Raw genomic sequence first — 18,552 nt, forward strand, 5'->3', positions numbered from 1 at the left:
TGGCCACAGTTATGAATACAACCCTCACAGAGGTTTTATCCAAACTGCCTGGTTTACAAGGAAAGCGGGACAGCTCTGGGTTAAGGAAAAATGCTGAGCCGTCTGACGCTTTAGTAGCCGTATCTGATATGCCCTCACAATGCTCTGAAGTAGGGGTGAGGGATTTGTTATCTGAGGGAGAAATTTCTGATTCAGGAAAGACGCTTCCTCAGACAGATTCTGATATGACGGCCTTTAAATTTAAGCTTGAACACCTCCGCTTATTGCTCAGGGAGGTATTAGCGACTCTAGATGATTGTGACCCTATAGTGGTCCCAGAGAAATTGTGTAAGATGGATAAATACTTAGAGACTGGAAAAACATCAGTGTAAACAGGAACCTCTAAGAGGATTGTGAATATTATTGCTAAGGAGTGGGATAGACCAGGTATTCCGTTCAATCCCCCTTCTGTTTTTAAGAAAATGTTTCCCATATCTGACACCATGCGGGACTCATGGCAGACAGTTCCTAAGGTGGAGGGAACTATTTCTACTCAGTCTAAGCATACAACTATACCTATTGAAGACAGTTGTGCTTTCAAAGATCCTATGGATAAAAAATTAGAGGGTCTTCTGAAGATTTTTGTTCATCAAGGTTTTCTTCTTCAACCTATTGTGTGCATTGTTCCTGTAACTACTGCAGCTGCTTTCTGGTTTGAGGCTCTAGAAGAGGCTCTTCAGATGGAGACTCCATTAGAGGAAATTATGGACAGAATTAAGGCCTTAAGTTGGCTAATTCTTTTATTACAGATGCCGCTTTTCAACTGGCTAAATTACGGCAAATAATTCAGGTTTTGCCATTTTAGCACGCAGGGCGTTATGGCTTAAATCCTGGTCTGCTGATGTGTATTCTAAATCTAAACTTTTGAACATCCCTTTCAAAGGAAAGACCCTATTCGGGCCTGAACTGAAAGAGATTATTTCAGACATCACTGGAGGGAAAGGTCATGCCCTCAGGATAGATCAAATAAGATGAGGACCAAACAAAATAATTTTTGTTCCTTTCGGAACTTCAAGAGTTGTCCCGCTTCAGCTTCCTCCTGCAAAGCAAGAGCTGAATTTTGCCCAATCCAAGTCAGTCTGGACACCTAACCAGGCTTGGAACAAGGGTAAACAGGCCAAGAAGCCTGCAGCTGCCTCTAAGACAGCATGAAGGGGTAGCCCCCGATCCGGGACCGGATCTAGTAGGGGACAGACTCTCTCGCTCAGGCAAGAGATGTTCACGATCCCTGGGCTTTAGAAATTGTGTCCCAGGGGATATCTTCTGGAATTCAAAGACTCCCTTCCAAGGGGGAGATTTCACATATCTCGATTGTCTGTAAACCAGACAAAGAGAGAGGCGTTCTTATGCTGTGTAGAAGACCTACATACCATGGGGGTGATCCGCCCAGTCCCAAAAGAGGAGCAGGGGCTAGGATTTTACTCAAACCAAAAAAGAGGGAACTTTCAGACCAATCTTGGATCGCAAAATTCTAAACAAGTTCCTCAAAGTTCCATCATTCAAGATGGAGACTATTCGGACTATTCTACCTCTGATCCAGGAGGGTCAATATATGACCACCGTAGACTTAAAGGTTGCGTATCTACACATCCATATTCACAGAGATCATCATCGATTTCTCAGATTTGCCTTTCTAAACAGGCATTACCAGTTTGTGGCCCTCCCCTTCGGGTTGGCCACGGCTCCCAGAATCTTCACAAAGGTGCTAGGGTCCCTTCTGGCGGTTCTACGACCACGGGGCCTGATCAGTGGCGCCTTATCTAGACGACATCTTAATTCAGGCGTCAACTTTCCAGCTAACCAAGTCTCACACGGACATCGTGTTGGCTTTTCTGAGATCTCACGGGTGGAAGGTGAACATAAAAAAGAGTTCTCTCTTCCCTCTTACAAGATTTCCTTCCTAGGGTCTCTGATAGACTCGGTAGAAATGAAAATATTTCTGACGGAGGTCAGAAAATCAAAGCTCTTAACCACTTGCCGAGCTTTTCATTCCATTCCTCGGCCATCAGTGGCTCAGTGTATGGAGGTAATCGGACTCATGGTAGCGGCAATGGACATAGTTCCTTTTGCCCGCCTACACCTCAGACCACTACAACTATGCATGCTCAAACAGTGGAATGGTGATTCTGCAGATTTGTCTCCTCAACTGCATCTTGACCAGGAGACCAGAGATTCTCTTCTCTGGTGGTTGTCTCAGGACCACCTGTCTCACGGAATGTGTTTCCGCAGGCCAGAGTGGCTCATTGTAACGACAGATTCCAGCCTGCTGGGCTGGGGTGCAGTCTGGAACTCCCTGAAAGCACAGGGCTTATGGTCTCGGGAGGAATCTCTTCTCCCGATAAATATTCTAGAACTGAGAGCGATATTCAATGCGCTTCAGGCGTGGCCTCAGCTTGCTGCAGCCAAATTCATCAGGTTTCAGTCGGACAACATAACGACTGTAGCTTATATCAATCATCAAGGAGGAACAAGGAGTTCTCTAGCGATGATGGAGGTAACCAAAATAATCTGATGGTCAGAGGATCACTCTTGCCATCTCTCAGCAATCCACATCCCAGGAGTAGAGAACTAGGAGGCGGATTTCCTAAGTCATCAGACTTTTCATCGGGGGAGTGGGAACTCCATCCGGAGGTATTTGCCCAGCTGATTTAGCTATGGGGCACACCAGAATTGGATCTGATGGCGTCCCATCAGAATGCCAAACTTCCTCGTTACGGGTCCAGGTCCCGGGATCCCAAGGCAGTACTGATAGATGCTCTAGCAGTGCCTTGGTCCTTCAATCTGGCCTATGTATTTCCACCGTTTCCTCTCCTCCCACGTCTGGTTGCCAGAATAAAGCAGGAGAGAGCTTTGGTGATTCTGATAGCACCTGCGTGGCCACGCAGGATTTGGTATGCAGACCTAGTGGACATGTCCTCGGTTCTACAGTGGACTCTGCCAATGAGGCGGGACCTTCTAATCCAAGGTCCGTTCACGCATCCAAATCTAATATTTCTGCGTCTGACTGCTTGGAGATTGAAGCCTGATTCTATCAAAGCGTGGTTTCTCTGAGTCGGTCATTGATACCCTGATTCAGGCTAGAAAGCCTGTCACCAGGAAGATCTATCATAAGATTTTGCGCAAATATCTTTATTGGTGTGAATCCAAAGGTTACTCGTGGAGTAAGATTAGGATTCCTAGAATATTGTCTTTTCTCCAAGAAGGTTTGGAGAAGGGTTTATCAGCTAGTTCCTTTAAAGGACAAATATCTGCTTGGTCTATTCTTCTACACAAACGTCTGGCAGATGTCCCAGACGTTCGAGCATTTAGTCAGGCTTTGGTCAGAATCAAGCCTGTATATAAACCTGTTGCTCCGCCATGGAGCCTAAACTTAGTTCTTAAAGTTCTTCAAGGGGTTCTGTTTGAACCTATGCATTCCATAGATATTAAGCTTCTATCTTGGAAAGTTTTGTTTTTAGTAGCTATCTCTTCGGCTATCTGCTTTACAGTGTGATTCCCTTATCTTGTTTTCCATGCAGATAAGGTGGTTCTGCGTACCAAACCTGGGTTTCTTCCTAAGGTTGTTTCTAATAAGAATATCAATCAAGAGATTGTTGTCCCTTCACTGTGTCCTAATCCTTCATCAAAGAAGGAATGATTGTTGCACAATCTTGATGTGGTTCGTGCTTTAAAGTTCTACTTACAAGCAACTAAAGATTTCCGTCAAACAACTTCATTGTTTGTTGTTTATTCTGGTAGGCTGAGAGGTCAAAAGGCTACGGCTACCTCTCTTTCCTTTTGGCTGAAAAGCATCATCCGTTTGGCCTATGAGACTGCTGGACAGCAGCCTCCTGAAAGAATTACTGCTCATTCTACTAGAGCTGTGGCTTCCACATGGGCTTTTAAAAATGAGGCTTCTGTTGAAACGATTTGTAAAGCAGCGACTTGGTCTTCGCTTCATACTTTTTCCAAATTTTCCAAATTTGATACTTTTGCTTCTTCGGAGGCTATTTTTGGGAGAAAGCTTCTGCAAGCATTGGTGCCTTCCGTTTAAGGTCCCTGTCTTGTCCCTCTCTTCATCCGTGTCCTAAAGCTTTGGTATTGGTATCCCACAAGTAAGGATGAATCCGTGGACTCGATACATCTTACAAGAGAAAACATAATTTATGCTTACCTGATAAATTTATTTCTCTTGTGATGTATCGAGTCCACGGCCCGCCCTGTTTATTAAGACAGGCATATATATTTTAAAACTTTCAGTCACCACTGCACCCTATAGTTTCTCCTTTTTCTTCCTAGCCTTCGGTCGAATGACTGGGGGGTGGAGCTAAGGGAGGAGCTATATAGACAGCTCTGCTGTGGGTGCTTTGTTTGACACTTCCTGTAGGGAAGGAGAATATCCCACAAGTAAGGATGAATCCGTGGACTCGATACATCACAAGAGAAATAAATTTATCAGGTAAGCATAAATTATGTTTTTACTTAGCTGCACCTAGATTACCCCAAGCTTGTAACAAGAGGCACAATAAGAGGCTTGGACCCTATTGGTAGGGTGAAGAAAAGTTCTATTTCAAGTTATCCGGTCATGGCCCTCCTGTTGTGTTGGGACCGTGCTTTTTGCTGGGACCTTGTTTTGTCTGTGACGGGTGACCTGACTCAATTCTTGGTGCTGTGGTTTCGGCACTTGAGGTTCTTGATGAGGGTCATGGTTGGGGGGTAGCCCGGGAGGCTGTATCCCTAGCTGGGAGCAAAAGGTGTCCAGATCTTCCGGCGATCTGTATATCGCTGTGAGGTTATCTTTTATTACCTTTAGGCAGAAGGGGAATCCCCAGCGGTAAGGTATCTTAAGGTCCCTAAGGTGCAGTGTCAGGAATCTGGCCTCTCTTCTCTTGGCCAGGTTAAATTGGCTAAAGTCTGTGTAGAATTGCAGGGAGAAACCCTCATATATGATTGGAGAATGTTTCCTAGCCGCCGACAGGATACACTCTTTGTCCTTAAAGCTTGTGAACTTAAGAATAATGTCCCGTGGAGGAGCTGGGTCCTTAGGAGGCGGTCGTAGCGCCCGGTGGTACCTGTCTAGCGGGTATTCAATTGTTTTTGTTGCCCATTAGCTCATTGAACAATTTTTGGAGGAAAGGTAGCAACTTAGCATACACCTCGGATTCTAAAATTTTGCCGCCTCCCCCTATTGTCCAGATCCTCAACCTGATCTTGGAGTTGTTGAATGAGGGTAGCGTTGTGAGAAGTTTGGCGGGATTGCTGATCCAGTAGCCTGTCTGTCTCCTCCGCGTCTTCCTCCAATTGCATTATTCTATTGCCAATTTTGCTGATCTCCTTTTTCACTTCAGATAGGCTAGATTTGATCATTGAGCTCACCTGAGTAATAAAATTGGTAAAGTCTTCCTTTGAGGGGAGAGCTAGGATGTCAGCTTTAGTAAGTGTAGTATCCCCCTCAGTCGGTGTTTCAGCAACAGGCAGGATAGGGGGAGCTGAAACATTTTTTTTTATTGCTAATATGTGGACAATTTACCCTGTCTCATATTTAGGATTATTTAGTTTACTTTAAAATGACATAGCTGCAGTGAGAAAGTGCTGAACTGCATAAGACAATTCCCTTATTGCAGCTTTAACACCTCCCTTGTCTTTTGTAAAATTGTGCTTGTCCCACACTCTCTTGAGAAGCCAAAAAACAAAGTACATAGCAACCAAATGATGCAAATCAAATGGCTGGTTTCTGCAACATTTTGAAAACTATGTTAGATATTTAGATTTTTGGCTTCTGTAGGGAGCTTGAGACAAAATAACAATTTTTACACAAAAGCAAGATTTATTATCCCTTTAATGCCGAAAGGACAGAACCAAATACATATAAGTGTTTTAGAAGATAGATTTAAATGACTGGTTTATTCTTTAAATATGGTGCATTCCATTCCAAATAATACAGCTTGCCCTTAAAGGGACAGTTTACTCAAAAACTGTCTCCCCTTTAATTTGTTACCAATGATCCACTTTACCAGCTGGAGTGTATTAAATTGTTTACAAGTATTTCCTTAACTCTTAAATTGGCATTTGAAATAGTTGGTTTAGCCTGTAATATCCCAACCTATTCTGAAAGTTTCTGGCCTTAGGTCCAAGCTATAGATAAGCTGTGTAAACACAGCCAGCAGAAGAGATTACACTCCCAGTGGGGTATAGAATAGATAAGGTAATAAACAGTAAATTTCCATTGTTCTCTCGAAGTATTGGTTTTTGGTTTACCAACAGATATAAGATAAAGAAGCAGGTATATGTACACAATGTGATAAAGTAATGAGATATGAGTGTACCTACAAGCTCAACCAATTTTATTAGGTTGTGGCTTCAAAACACAAAATCAGCTATTTAATAAACACAAATAAAGCTTAAAAAGCAAATTCTCATACATATTATATTCTGTAGCTGGTAGAAAAAAGTAATTGGAAACACATTAAGGGAAAAACAATTTTACAGTATACTGTCCCTTTAAAGGGATATTTAAACAGTAAATGCATGCTACATATAATTATTTATTCAAAGCAAAGATTAATTTATAATAATATGTAGCTGTATTCTTACCATTATATTAGTTGTTTAAATATTGATTATATAAGTGTAAGATTTAGTTTCTAAAAAGTACTCTAGATCTATAGTAATGGGTGCTGTTTGACCTAGTTTTCTATTTATTTCTGTTTTCTGTGGAGAAAGATGTCTAAACAAGAAAATAAAGAAGAGTTTATGTATACAAGGCTGTTTGTATTAGTCTGTTTTATTGTCTGTTTTATATCTGTTGATAATTGTTTGCAGCAGGAGAGTTAGATAAGCTTAAAACTTAAGTTTAGACATGGCGGCGTCCATTACTTTATAGAAACTCAGTGGAATTAAAAAAAAAAAACATATCATACTATTCCCTTAACTGTATGCATGCCATCTTATAACACAACATATTTTTTGTTTGCCATGGGGATATGCTAAAATTTGAAATGCTATAAATGTTTTTGTTAATAAAAAATATATATAAAAATATTTTAGAATTTATACAGAGTAAAGGAGTACATTACATTTTAAGCTCTTCAGGACTGTATTTGTTTTGTTTAGTTATGTATCTCTAATTGTACTATGAATCACTACCATAATGTACCCTTACTCGTGAAATGCTACAAATCTTTATAAATCCATGGTGATAATAATGTAGCATACATGGAGTTGCAGAATCATAATAGATTAATCAAACTGCCAATAGCCATAATGCATTTCTTCCTAAATCTCTGCCTTCTTCTTATAATGATACTTAAACAGTATATATGTGGGCAGGCATTGATCCTTATAAGTGTTGTATTAGCATAGATGGTTGTATATGTTGTATTAAAATGTGTCATTTAAGTGTAGAATGGAGTACATAGAAGAAAGTATGTGTACAGTATATATGAGTTGTATTAAAACATGTGCCATTTAACTGCAGAATGGATTACATAGAAGAAAGTGTGTGTACAGTATATGTGTTATATTAAACCATGTGCCATTTAACTGTAGAATAGATTACATAGAAGTGTGTGTACAGTATGTGTTATATTAAACAATGTGCTATTTAACTGTAGAATAGATTACATAGAAGTGTGTGTGCAGTATGTGTTATATTAAACAATGTGCTATTTAACTGTAGAATAGATGACATAGAAGTGTGTGTGCAGTATGTGTTATATTAAACAATGTGCTATTTAACTGTAGAATAGATGACATAGAAGTGTGTGTGCAGTATGTGTTATATTAAACCATGTGCCATTTAACTGTAGAATAGATTACATAGAAGTGTGTGTACAGTATGTTATATTAAACAATGTGCTATTTAACTGTAGAATAGATTACATAGAAGTGTGTGTGCAGTATGTGTTATATTAAACCATGTGCCATTTAACTGTAGAATAGATTACATAGAAGTGTGTGTACAGTATGTTATATTAAACAATGTGCTATTTAACTGTAGAATAGATTACATAGAAGTGTGTGTGCAGTATGTGTTATATTAAACCATGTGCCATTTAACTGTAGAATAGATGACATAGAAGTGTGTGTACAGTATGTTATATTAAACAATGTGCTATTTAACTGTAGAATAGATGACATAGAAGTGTGTGTGCAGTATGTGTTATATTAAACCATGTGCCATTTAACTGTAGAATAGATGACATAGAAGTGTGTGTACAGTATGTTATATTAAACCATGTGCCATTTAACTGTAGAATAAATGACATAGAAGTGTGTGTACAGTATGTTATATTAAACAATGTGCTATTTAACTGTAGAATTAGATTACATAGAAGTGTGTGTGCAGTATGTGTTATATTAAACCATGTGCCATTTAACTGTAGAATAGATTACATAGAAGTGTGTGTGCAGTATGTGTTATATTAAACCATGTGCCATTTAACTGTAGAATAGATGACATAGAAGTGTGTGTGCAGTATGTGTTATATTAAACCATGTGCCATTTAACTGTAGAATAGATGACATAGAAGTGTGTGTGCAGTATGTGTTATATTAAACCATGTGCCATTTAACTGTAGAATAGATGACATAGAAGTGTGTGTACAGTATGTGTTATATTAAACCATGTGCCATTTAACTGTAGAATAGATTACATAGAAGTGTGTGTGCAGTATGTGTTATATTAAACCATGTGCCATTTAACTGTAGAATAGATGACATAGAAGTGTGTGTACAGTATGTTATATTAAACCATGTGCCATTTAACTGTAGAATAAATGACATAGAAGTGTGTGTACAGTATGTTATATTAAACAATGTGCTATTTAACTGTAGAATAGATTACATAGAAGTGTGTGTGCAGTATGTGTTATATTAAACCATGTGCCATTTAACTGTAGAATAGATTACATAGAAGTGTGTGTGCAGTATGTGTTATATTAAACCATGTGCCATTTAACTGTAGAATAGATGACATAGAAGTGTGTGTGCAGTATGTGTTATATTAAACCATGTGCCATTTAACTGTAGAATAGATGACATAGAAGTGTGTGTGCAGTATGTGTTATATTAAACCATGTGCCATTTAACTGTAGAATGAATTACATAGAAGTGTGTGTGCAGTATGTGTTATATTAAATCATGTGCCATTTAACTGTAGAATGAATTACATAGAAGTGTGTGTGCAGTATGTGTTATATTAAACAATGTGCTATTTAACTGTAGAATGAATTACATAGAAGTGTGTGTGCAGTATGTGTTATATTAAACAATGTGCTATTTAACTGTAGAATAGATGACATAGAAGTGTGTGTACAGTATGTGTTATATTAAACAATGTGCTATTTAACTGTAGAATAGATGACATAGAAGTGTGTGTGCAGTATGTGTTATATTAAACCATGTGCCATTTAACTGTAGAATGAATTACATAGAAGTGTGTGTACAGTATGTTATATTAAACAATGTGCTATTTAACTGTAGAATGAATTACATAGAAGTGTGTGTGCAGTATGTTATATTAAACCATGTGCCATTTAACTGTAGAATGAATTACATAGAAGTGTGTGTACAGTATGTTATATTAAACAATGTGCTATTTAACTGTAGAATGAATTACATAGAAGTGTGTGTGCAGTATGTGTTATATTAAACCATGTGCCATTTAACTGTAGAATGAATTACATAGAAGTGTGTGTGCAGTATATGTGCTTTATTAAACCATGTGCCATTTAAATGTAGAATGGATAACATAGAAGAAAGTGTGTGTACAGTATATGACTTTTTGGCATTAATAGAACAAAAAGTACTGCCATATGCTAGTCGTGAGCTGTGAATGTAAATTTCTGCTCAAAACAGTGATCATTTACTGCATTGTTACAGCTCTCTGGTGCTCATAAAATGAACTTAATAACCCACTGCTGCCCAAGGGATAAACTCCCTTGTATTCCTCTCTGCTTCAATTGAATGTCCAGAGTAGCTGCATAATAGAGCTGTGAGATACTGAATTAAAAAGGGACAGCTGTATGATAAAATAAAAAAACACACACTAATTATCTCCTTGGTTTATTCACAGAGGGTGTATGTGAGATTTGGCTGACCAGCGAGGACACTGGGGCTTATGGCAGAGACATTGGCACAGATCTTCCAACGCTCCTGTGGAAGTTTGTTGAGGTTATCCCCGAGGGTGCTATGCTGAGACTTGGCATGACAAATCCTCCTTATATTTTAGAGCACCTGGAGGTAAGAACATGGCATGTAACTTCCCCGTTGGTCTGAATCTACTTACCATTTGGCTAATGTGGAATGGCCCAATGTCTTGTACTTATTGTTAAAGATGCAAGTCAGGTTTGCTATGTATTAATTTGTGAACACATGGCTATAGAAGCATTAAATATAAGCTAAAATACCCTTCACATTGTTCTTTTGCAAGTGTAGACAATAGTAAAACTAAGGTACTGATATGTCAAGAATCATTAAAATAATATTTGAATTTCCTATAAAATGTATGTAGTAAAAAAGGCTTCATTTTTTGCAATGTATCTCTGAAAATCGTATACAGCAGTCTTAAAAAACCTGACCCTACAGTGTTATACACAGTGATTGCTTAATCATTGCAGAAGCTCTTTATATCTGTCCCCAATAGGTCACAGCAAAAGAGGCAACACTGACGACGTTTTGCAAGGAAAGTTGGCACTGAGGTCTGATAATATACGTTCATAGTGCTAACATTGTTTCTTTAGAATGTTTAATCTATTTTATAACAATAACTTTGCACATTTTAAAGTCAAAGCTTTAAAATAAATTGTGAGGCAAGGCCCTGATATCCCTCAATGTAACCATGTTGTTACTAGCATTTTGTAATTGTGTTATGCTTTTATTTAGACACCTGTGTAACGCTTAACCTATGTTAACAAATTGTGTATAAAGTAAAACATTATTAACACAACTATTTGAAAATATATAAAAAATACTTGTCCCAGTAGTGCATTGCTACTACATCAGCAAAGAATTGCAAGAGAATGAAGCAAATTAAAAAATGGAAGTAAATTGGAAAGTTGTTTAAAAGTGTATGATCTATATGAATCATGAAATACAAATGTTGGGTTTCATGTTCCTTTAAGAGTTAGTTATTGTTTTTTTATGATGAGTAAAACTAGTTCTTTGTGCCAAATCTGCTCTGTATGTCTATACTAAACAGTGCAGCCTCTAAATGAAATGCAACTGCACAAGTTTAGGGGGCACCTGGAATAAATGAAACTGCACTATAAAAACACACTTTGTCTCTTTAACCATGAAAATCCACTTGAAACAGGGAAGCAGCCCAAATGGCTTCCTATTGTGTTTGGTGTAAGAGCTGCTATTTCTCATGCTGTGGAGATGTAGATTATTCTAGGAAGTCATGTTAGGATGCAACATTTTCAATCTGTCACAGGATGTCTGGCGATGCTTAGAAAGCATGTTGCACTGTAAATGCACCACTGGGATCTTTCATTCTTACTTTTCATTACTGGTTGGAGAGTATAATGTCTTTACTACTCTGTTTGCTTCTGTTCCTCGATTTCATGACTCCCCTGGACTTGTAAATGAGTTTGCTAATAGCTTGTCACTAAGTGTATGCAAGTCGTCTTAATGCTAGACTCACAAACTGCTAAAGTAACTGTGATTCACTAACAAAAAGAGAAAATCTAGATAATTAAATCTGTTTTTAGCAAAATACTTATTAGATTGTATAAGCAAAATATCTGCACACAAAATAAAGCATTTCAAACAAGTTTTTAACCTTTTAATGCCGTTAGGACATAGTATTCCGTCCGAATTTTGCTAGGCTTTAGCGACGAAGGACGGAATACAACATCCTAGCGGCTTGGCTTTCCTGAAGCCACTGGCGCTTTCCTGATGGGATCGCGGTCTGGAGGGAGTGCCTAGCATCATAGGGACGCCCCCTAACGTGATCGCGAGATTTCAATTTGTTTACATCGGAACAGTTGTTCCGATGTAGACACGTTAACCCAGACACAAAAGGGTTAATAATATTTGCATTGACTTGATTTGCAGTCAAGGGACATGTCCCTTGAAAAACATTGTTAGTGTTGCATCTTTTTCTGTGACCCATTAGGGTCAGATATAAAGAGCTCCAGCAATGATTAAGCAATCACTGTGTATAATACTGTAGGGTCAGATATAAAGAGCTCCTGCAATGATTAAGCAATTACTGTGTATAATACTGTAGGGTCAAGTTTTTTAAGACTGTAGTATACTACCGAGATTCTCTCTGGCAGCAGTGGAAAACCACCTATTTTCAGAGATACATTACATAAAATTAAGCCTTTTTTACTAGACACATTTTATAGGAAATTCAAATATTATTTTATTGATTCTTGCCATATCAGTACCTTAGTTATGTTTTACTATTGTCTACACTTGCAACAGAACAATCTACATTGTTTTGTATCTAATAAGTAAGATGGAGCGTATTGCCGAAAAACTGTAACAATTTTGTGTTTAGAAAAGTAATATGTGAACAGGATTCCTTCTGCTGATTCTTTAATAATGCTTTTATTTACTATTTACTTTGTTTTCATGCTTTTGTGTGCCTTGTTTAATTTTCTTTTTCCACTCAATATATACACATACAATATGCAGATATAAAGCTAAGTATTCACTAACATAGTAAAGTACTCAGGGCCGTCTTTAATATTGACTGGACCCTGAGCAAACATTTTCTTGCCCCCCCCCCATGCAATTTCGCTCTCCACCCCAACATCCCAAAAAACAACCAAATCAATTTATTTTATAATTTGTTTTAAATTATTAGCCCAGCAGTGGATCATCCACTGCTGGGCTAATCATTAAAAAAATTGCAATATGTGAAACTGGACCTAAGCAGTACTAATAAGTAAATAAATATATAAATTCCTCCACTCTGGATTAATTTAATATGCTTTTTGAATGTGATTCTGATGTGAAGTTAGCTGGTTAAAGAGATTTAGGGCAGCAAACAGGAGCAAAGCAAGGTAAAGATTGAAGCGGAAGCATGGAGGTGCAAACAAATATACGTTTATTGACTGGAACAGTAGAACTACAATATGAAGCTGTAAAATCTGAGACAGAGAGAAATAAAAATTCTAAAAATAAACCTTACCTTAATGTGTGAAGTATCAGCATGACACTATACATCAGCCACAGCAGCACATGTCACTACTTTGCTAGGAACAAGTTCCCTCTTATCCTGCACTAGACAATGCTGCATGGGGGAGGGGCATGTGTACACTCACTTATTCTTCCCACCAACACCTTTCTGCAAAGCACAGTTCCCCTAACAAACTTCAGTTAGTTGATCTTAGAGCCACAGCAGAAAGAGCAGGGCTAAGGGGACCAGCAGACTGCCCAAGGCTGCATGGATACAGACAAGTCACACAGCCTCAAGACTGAAGAGAGCAGTGTTTGCAGCTGCACAGATGCTCACGTGCCTGCCACTCCAGCGTTCTGCTACAGCCTATAGTCAGCCGTACCCAGAAACAATCCCCATCACCAGAGCAGTTACCTGGTAACAGTGGTAACCCCAACAGGACCTTTTCTGATGCAGTGGGATTGGCTGGATGCCGAGTTATGGCTTAGCATCCAGTGCTGCACAGTGCACATCTAAAACGGCACATGGCACTAGCTTTGAATGTCACATGACATCGGCACGGTCTGGCACAGTTTCTCACAAATAAATATAAGCAGAGAACTTTTGACTGTGACATTATTAGCAGTCTGGCATTAACTTAAAAAAAAAAAAAAAAAAATTTTTTAGGACTCTTGAGCCCCTCAACAAATACTGGGCCCTGGGCAGCTGCCCCTTTTGCCCTGTGTTAAAGACGGCCCTGAAAGTACTTTTATTCAGGGATGTAAAAAGTCCCAAGAGTGTGTTCTCACATATAGTAATATTGAACTAGAATGCTTTTAACATGATTCCCAAGAGCTTGCACCTTCAATTAACATTTGCGCAGTGTCTTTTGGATATAGAGCAAGTTGCTTCTTTCACTTTACTTAGTTTTACGCTTCACTTAGTTTCACCAAGTGGTGATTGTAAGAATATGCTTGCTTGTTTGGTTGTTTTTCATTTCATATTTATTTTCTTAAAGGGACAGTCAACACCAGAATTTTTGTTGTTTAAAAAGAAAGATAATCCCTTTATTACCCATTCCCCAGTTTTGCATAACCAACACTGTTATATAAATACACTTATTTCATGTAATTGGCAAGAGTCCATGAGCTAGTGACGTATGGGATATACAATCCTACCAGGAGGGGCAAAGTTTCCCAAACCTCAAAATGCCTATAAATACATCCCTCACCACACCCACAATTCAGTTTTACAAACTTTGCCTCCTATGGAGGTGGTGAAGTAAGTTTGTGCTAAGATTTCTACGTTGATATGCGCTTCTCAGCATTTTTTTGAAGCCCGATTCCTCTGAGTTCAGCGAATGTCAGTGGGATGTGAAGTATCACCTATTGAATGCAATGGTTTTCCACACAGGGATCTATTTCATAAGTTCTCTGTTATCGGTCGTAGAGATTCATCTCCTACCTCCCTTTTCAGATCGACGATATACTCTCATATTCCATTACCTCTACTGTTTCAGTACTGGTTTGGCTATCTGCTATATGTGGATGGGTGTCTTTTGGTAAGTATGTTTTCATTATTTAAGACACTTTTAGCTATGGTTTGGCACTTTATGTATTTATATAAAGTTCTAAATTTATGTATTGTACTTATATTTGCCATGATTCGGGTTTTCAGTATATTTCCTTTTGCAGACTGTCAGTTTCATATCTGGGAAATGCTTTTTTATGAAAATGTATTTCTTACCTGGGGTATAGTCTCTTTTTCAAATTGACTGTCTTTTAAATTTGCAGGCAGAATTAGGCTCGCAAGGGCACAAAATGCCAAAGTTTATTGCGTCATTCTTGGCGCAAGATTTCTCCAACATTGGTGTGTCCGTTCCACGGCGTCATCCATTACTTGTGGGAATATTCTCTTCCCCAACAGGAAATGGCAAAGAGCACAGCAAAAGCTGTCCATATAGCCCCTCCTCAGGCTCCGCCCCCAGTCATTCTCTTTGCCGCTCTGAACAAGTAGCATCTCCACGGAGATGGTGAAGAGTATGTGGTGTTTAGTTGTAGTTTTTTATTCTTCTATCAAAAGTTTGTTATTTTGAAATAGTACTGGTATGTGCTATTTACTCTGAAACAGAAAGAGATGAAGAGTTCTGTTTAAAAGAGGAGTATGATTTTAGCAGCAGTAACTAAAATCAATTGCTGTTCCCACGCAGGCCTGTTGAGCCCAGAGAACTTCAGTTGGGGGGAACAGTTTGCAGACTTTTCTGCTCAAGGTATGACTAGCCATTTTTCTAACAAGACTGTGTAATGCTGAAAGGCTGTCATTTTCCCTCATGGGGATCGGTAAGCCATTTTCTTAGACTCAAAAAGAATAAAGGGCTTATTATGGGCTATTAACTGGTGGACACTCTTAAGGGCTAAATTGATTGCTTATTTAATTATTATTTACAGTCTGAAGTGGATTTCACACTTTTTATTAATTGGGGAACGTTTTTAACGCCAGGCACTAGTTAAGACACCTTCCCAGTCAGGAAGGGCCTTTCACTGTAGTAGGCAGAGCCTCATTTTTGCGCCATTATTGCGCAGTTTCTTTTGAGTACAGTGCATGCAGCTGCATGTGAGAGGGTCTGGTATCCACTGAAAACGTTCCTGGAAGGCTTGAATTGGTATCGTATACCCCCCTGGGATAGGTGAAGTCGCAACAAACGCTGTGGCTGGGACTGTAGTGGGGTTAAAATTGCAAACGGCTCCGTTTTCCGCATTTTAAGGGTTAAAAGCTTGAAAATTGGGGTGCAATACTTTGAATGCTTTAAGACACTGTGGTGAAAATTTGGTAAAGATTGGATAATTTCTTCATAGCTTTTCACATATTCAGTAATAAAGTGTACTCTGTTTAACATTTAAAGAGACAGTAACGGTTTTGTTTAAAAACGGTTTTTGTGCTTTATTAACCAGTTTAAGCCTGCATAACATGTCTGTACCTTCAGATAGATCATGTTCTGTATGTATGGAGGCCAAGGTGGTGCCCCCTTCAAATGTATGTGTTAATTGTGCCATGGCGTCCAAACAAAGTAAGGACAGTACTGTCACATTTAGTAAGGTTGCCCAGGATGATTCCTCAAATGAAGGAAGTAGGGATAGTTCTGCATCCTCTCCTTCTGTGTCTATACCAGTTATGCCCGCGCAGGGGACCCCTAGTACGTCTAGCGCGCCAATGCTTGTTACTATGCAACAATTGACGGCAGTAATGGATAACTCCATAGCTAATATTTTATCCAAAATGCCAGCATTTCAGAGAAAGCGCGATTGCTCAGTTTTAAACACTGTAGAGCAGGAGGGCGCTGATGATAATTTATCTGTCATACCCTCACACCAGTCTGAAGTGGCAGTGAGGGAGGGTTTGTCAGATGGAGAAATTTCTGATACAGGAAGAATTTCTCAGCAGGCAGAACCTGATGTTGTGACATTTAAATTTAAATTAGAGCATCTCCGCGCATTACTTAAGGAGGTGCTATTTACTCTGGATGATTGCGACAATTTGGTCATCCCAGAAAAATTGTGCAAGATGGACAAGTTCCTAGAGGTCCCGGTGCACCCTGATGCCTTTGCGATACCTAAAAGGGTGGCGGACATAGTGAATAAGGAGTGGGAGAAGCCAGGCATACCTTTTGTCCCTCCTCCTATATTTAAGAAATTGTTCCCCATGGTCGACCCCAGGAAAGACACATGGCAAACAGTCCCTAAGGTCGAGGGGGCGGTTTCTACACTAGCTAAATGCACGACTATTCCCATTGAGGACAATTGTGCTTTCAAAGATCCTATGGATAAAAAATTGGAGGGTTTGCTTAAAAAGATTTTTGTACAGCAAGGTTACCTCCTTCAACCAATTTCGTGCATTATTCCTGTCACTACAGCGGCGTTTTTCTGGTTCGAGGAACTGGAAAAGTCGCTCAGTAAGGAGACTCCATATGAGGAGGTCATGGACAGAATTCACGCACTTAAGTTAGCTAATTCCTTTATTTTAGATGCCGCTTTGCAGTTAGCGAGATTAGCGGCGAAAAATTCAGGGTTTGCAATTGTGGCGCGCCACAATTGCAAACCCTGAATTATTTCAGACATCACTGGGGGAAAGGGCCATGCCCTCCCACAAGATAGGCCTTTCAAGGCTAAGAATAAGTCCAATTTTCGTTCCTTTCGCAATTTCAGGAACGGACCGGCTTCCAACTCTGCAGCCTCTAGACAAGAGGGTAACGCTTCCCAGACTAAACCAGCTTGGAAACCAATGCAAGGCTGGAACAAGGGTAAACAGGCCAAGAAGCCTGCTGCTGCTACCAAGACAGCATGAAGGGGTAGCCCCCGATCCGGGACCGGATCTAGTAGGGGGCAGACTCTCTCTCTCTTTGCTCAGGCTTGGGCAAGAGTTGTTCAGGATCTTTGGGCACTAGAAATAGTCTCTCAGGGTTATCTTCTAGAATTCAAGGAACTACCCCCAAGGGGAAGGTTCCACATGTCTCACTTATCTTCAAACCAAATAAAGAGACAGGCATTCTTACATTGTGTAGAAGACCTGTTAAAGATGGGAGTGATACAGTTCCAGTTGTGGAACAAGGTCAGGGGTTTTACTCAAACCTGTTTGTAGTTCCCAAAAAAGAGGGAACTTTCAGACCAATTCTGGATTTAAAAATTCTAAACAAATTTCTCAGAGTTCCATCGTTCAAAATGGAAACCATTCAAACAATTTTACCTACAATCCAGGAGGGTCAATATATGACTACCGTGGATTTAAAGGATGCGTATCTACATATTCCTATCCACAAAGATCATCATCAGTTCCTAGGGTTCGCCTTTCTGGACAAACATTATCAGTTCGTGGCTCTCCCATTCGGACTAGCCACTGCTCCCAGAATTTTCACAAAGGTGCTTGGGTCCCTTCTGGCGGTTCTAAGACCAAGGGGCGTTGCAGTGGCACCTTATCTGGACGACATTCTAATTCAAGCGTCGTCTCTTTCCAAGGCAAAGGCTCATACAGACATTGTTCTAGCCTTTCTCAGATCTCACTCACGGGTGGAAGGTGAACGTAGAAAAGAATTCCCTGTCCGTCGACAAGAGTTCCCTTTTTGGGAACATTAATAGATTCTTTTGAAATGAAGATCTTCCTGACAGAAGTCAGAAAGTCAAAGCTTTTAAACGCTTGTCAAGTTCTTCACTCTATTCTGCAGCCTTCCATAGCTCAGTGCATGGAAGTAGTAGGGTTGATGGTTGCAGCAATGGACATAGTTCCTTTTGCTCGAATTCATCTAAGACCATTACAACTGTGCATGCTCAATCAGTGGAATGGGGACTATGCAGACTTGTCTCCAAAGATTCAAGTAGACCTGATGACCAGAGACTCACTCCGTTGGTGGTTGTCCCAGGATCACCTGTCTC

General features: G+C 39.5%; 1 protein-coding gene across 1 annotated transcript in view; it reads left to right on the plus strand.

Moving 5' to 3' along the window:
• The window catches only part of CDKAL1 (CDK5 regulatory subunit associated protein 1 like 1), a 2,417,072-nt gene that overhangs the window by 1,724,689 nt on the left and 673,831 nt on the right, over positions 1–18,552 (plus strand). Inside the window, exon 10 of the mRNA XM_053714792.1 lies at positions 10,094–10,260. Within this exon, the coding sequence (XP_053570767.1) occupies positions 10,094–10,260 (167 nt within the window). The remainder of the gene's footprint in view (positions 1–10,093; positions 10,261–18,552) is intronic.

The sequence above is a fragment of the Bombina bombina genome, chromosome 5, assembly GCF_027579735.1.
Source record: "Bombina bombina isolate aBomBom1 chromosome 5, aBomBom1.pri, whole genome shotgun sequence".
NCBI classification, from domain to species: domain Eukaryota; kingdom Metazoa; phylum Chordata; class Amphibia; order Anura; family Bombinatoridae; genus Bombina; species Bombina bombina.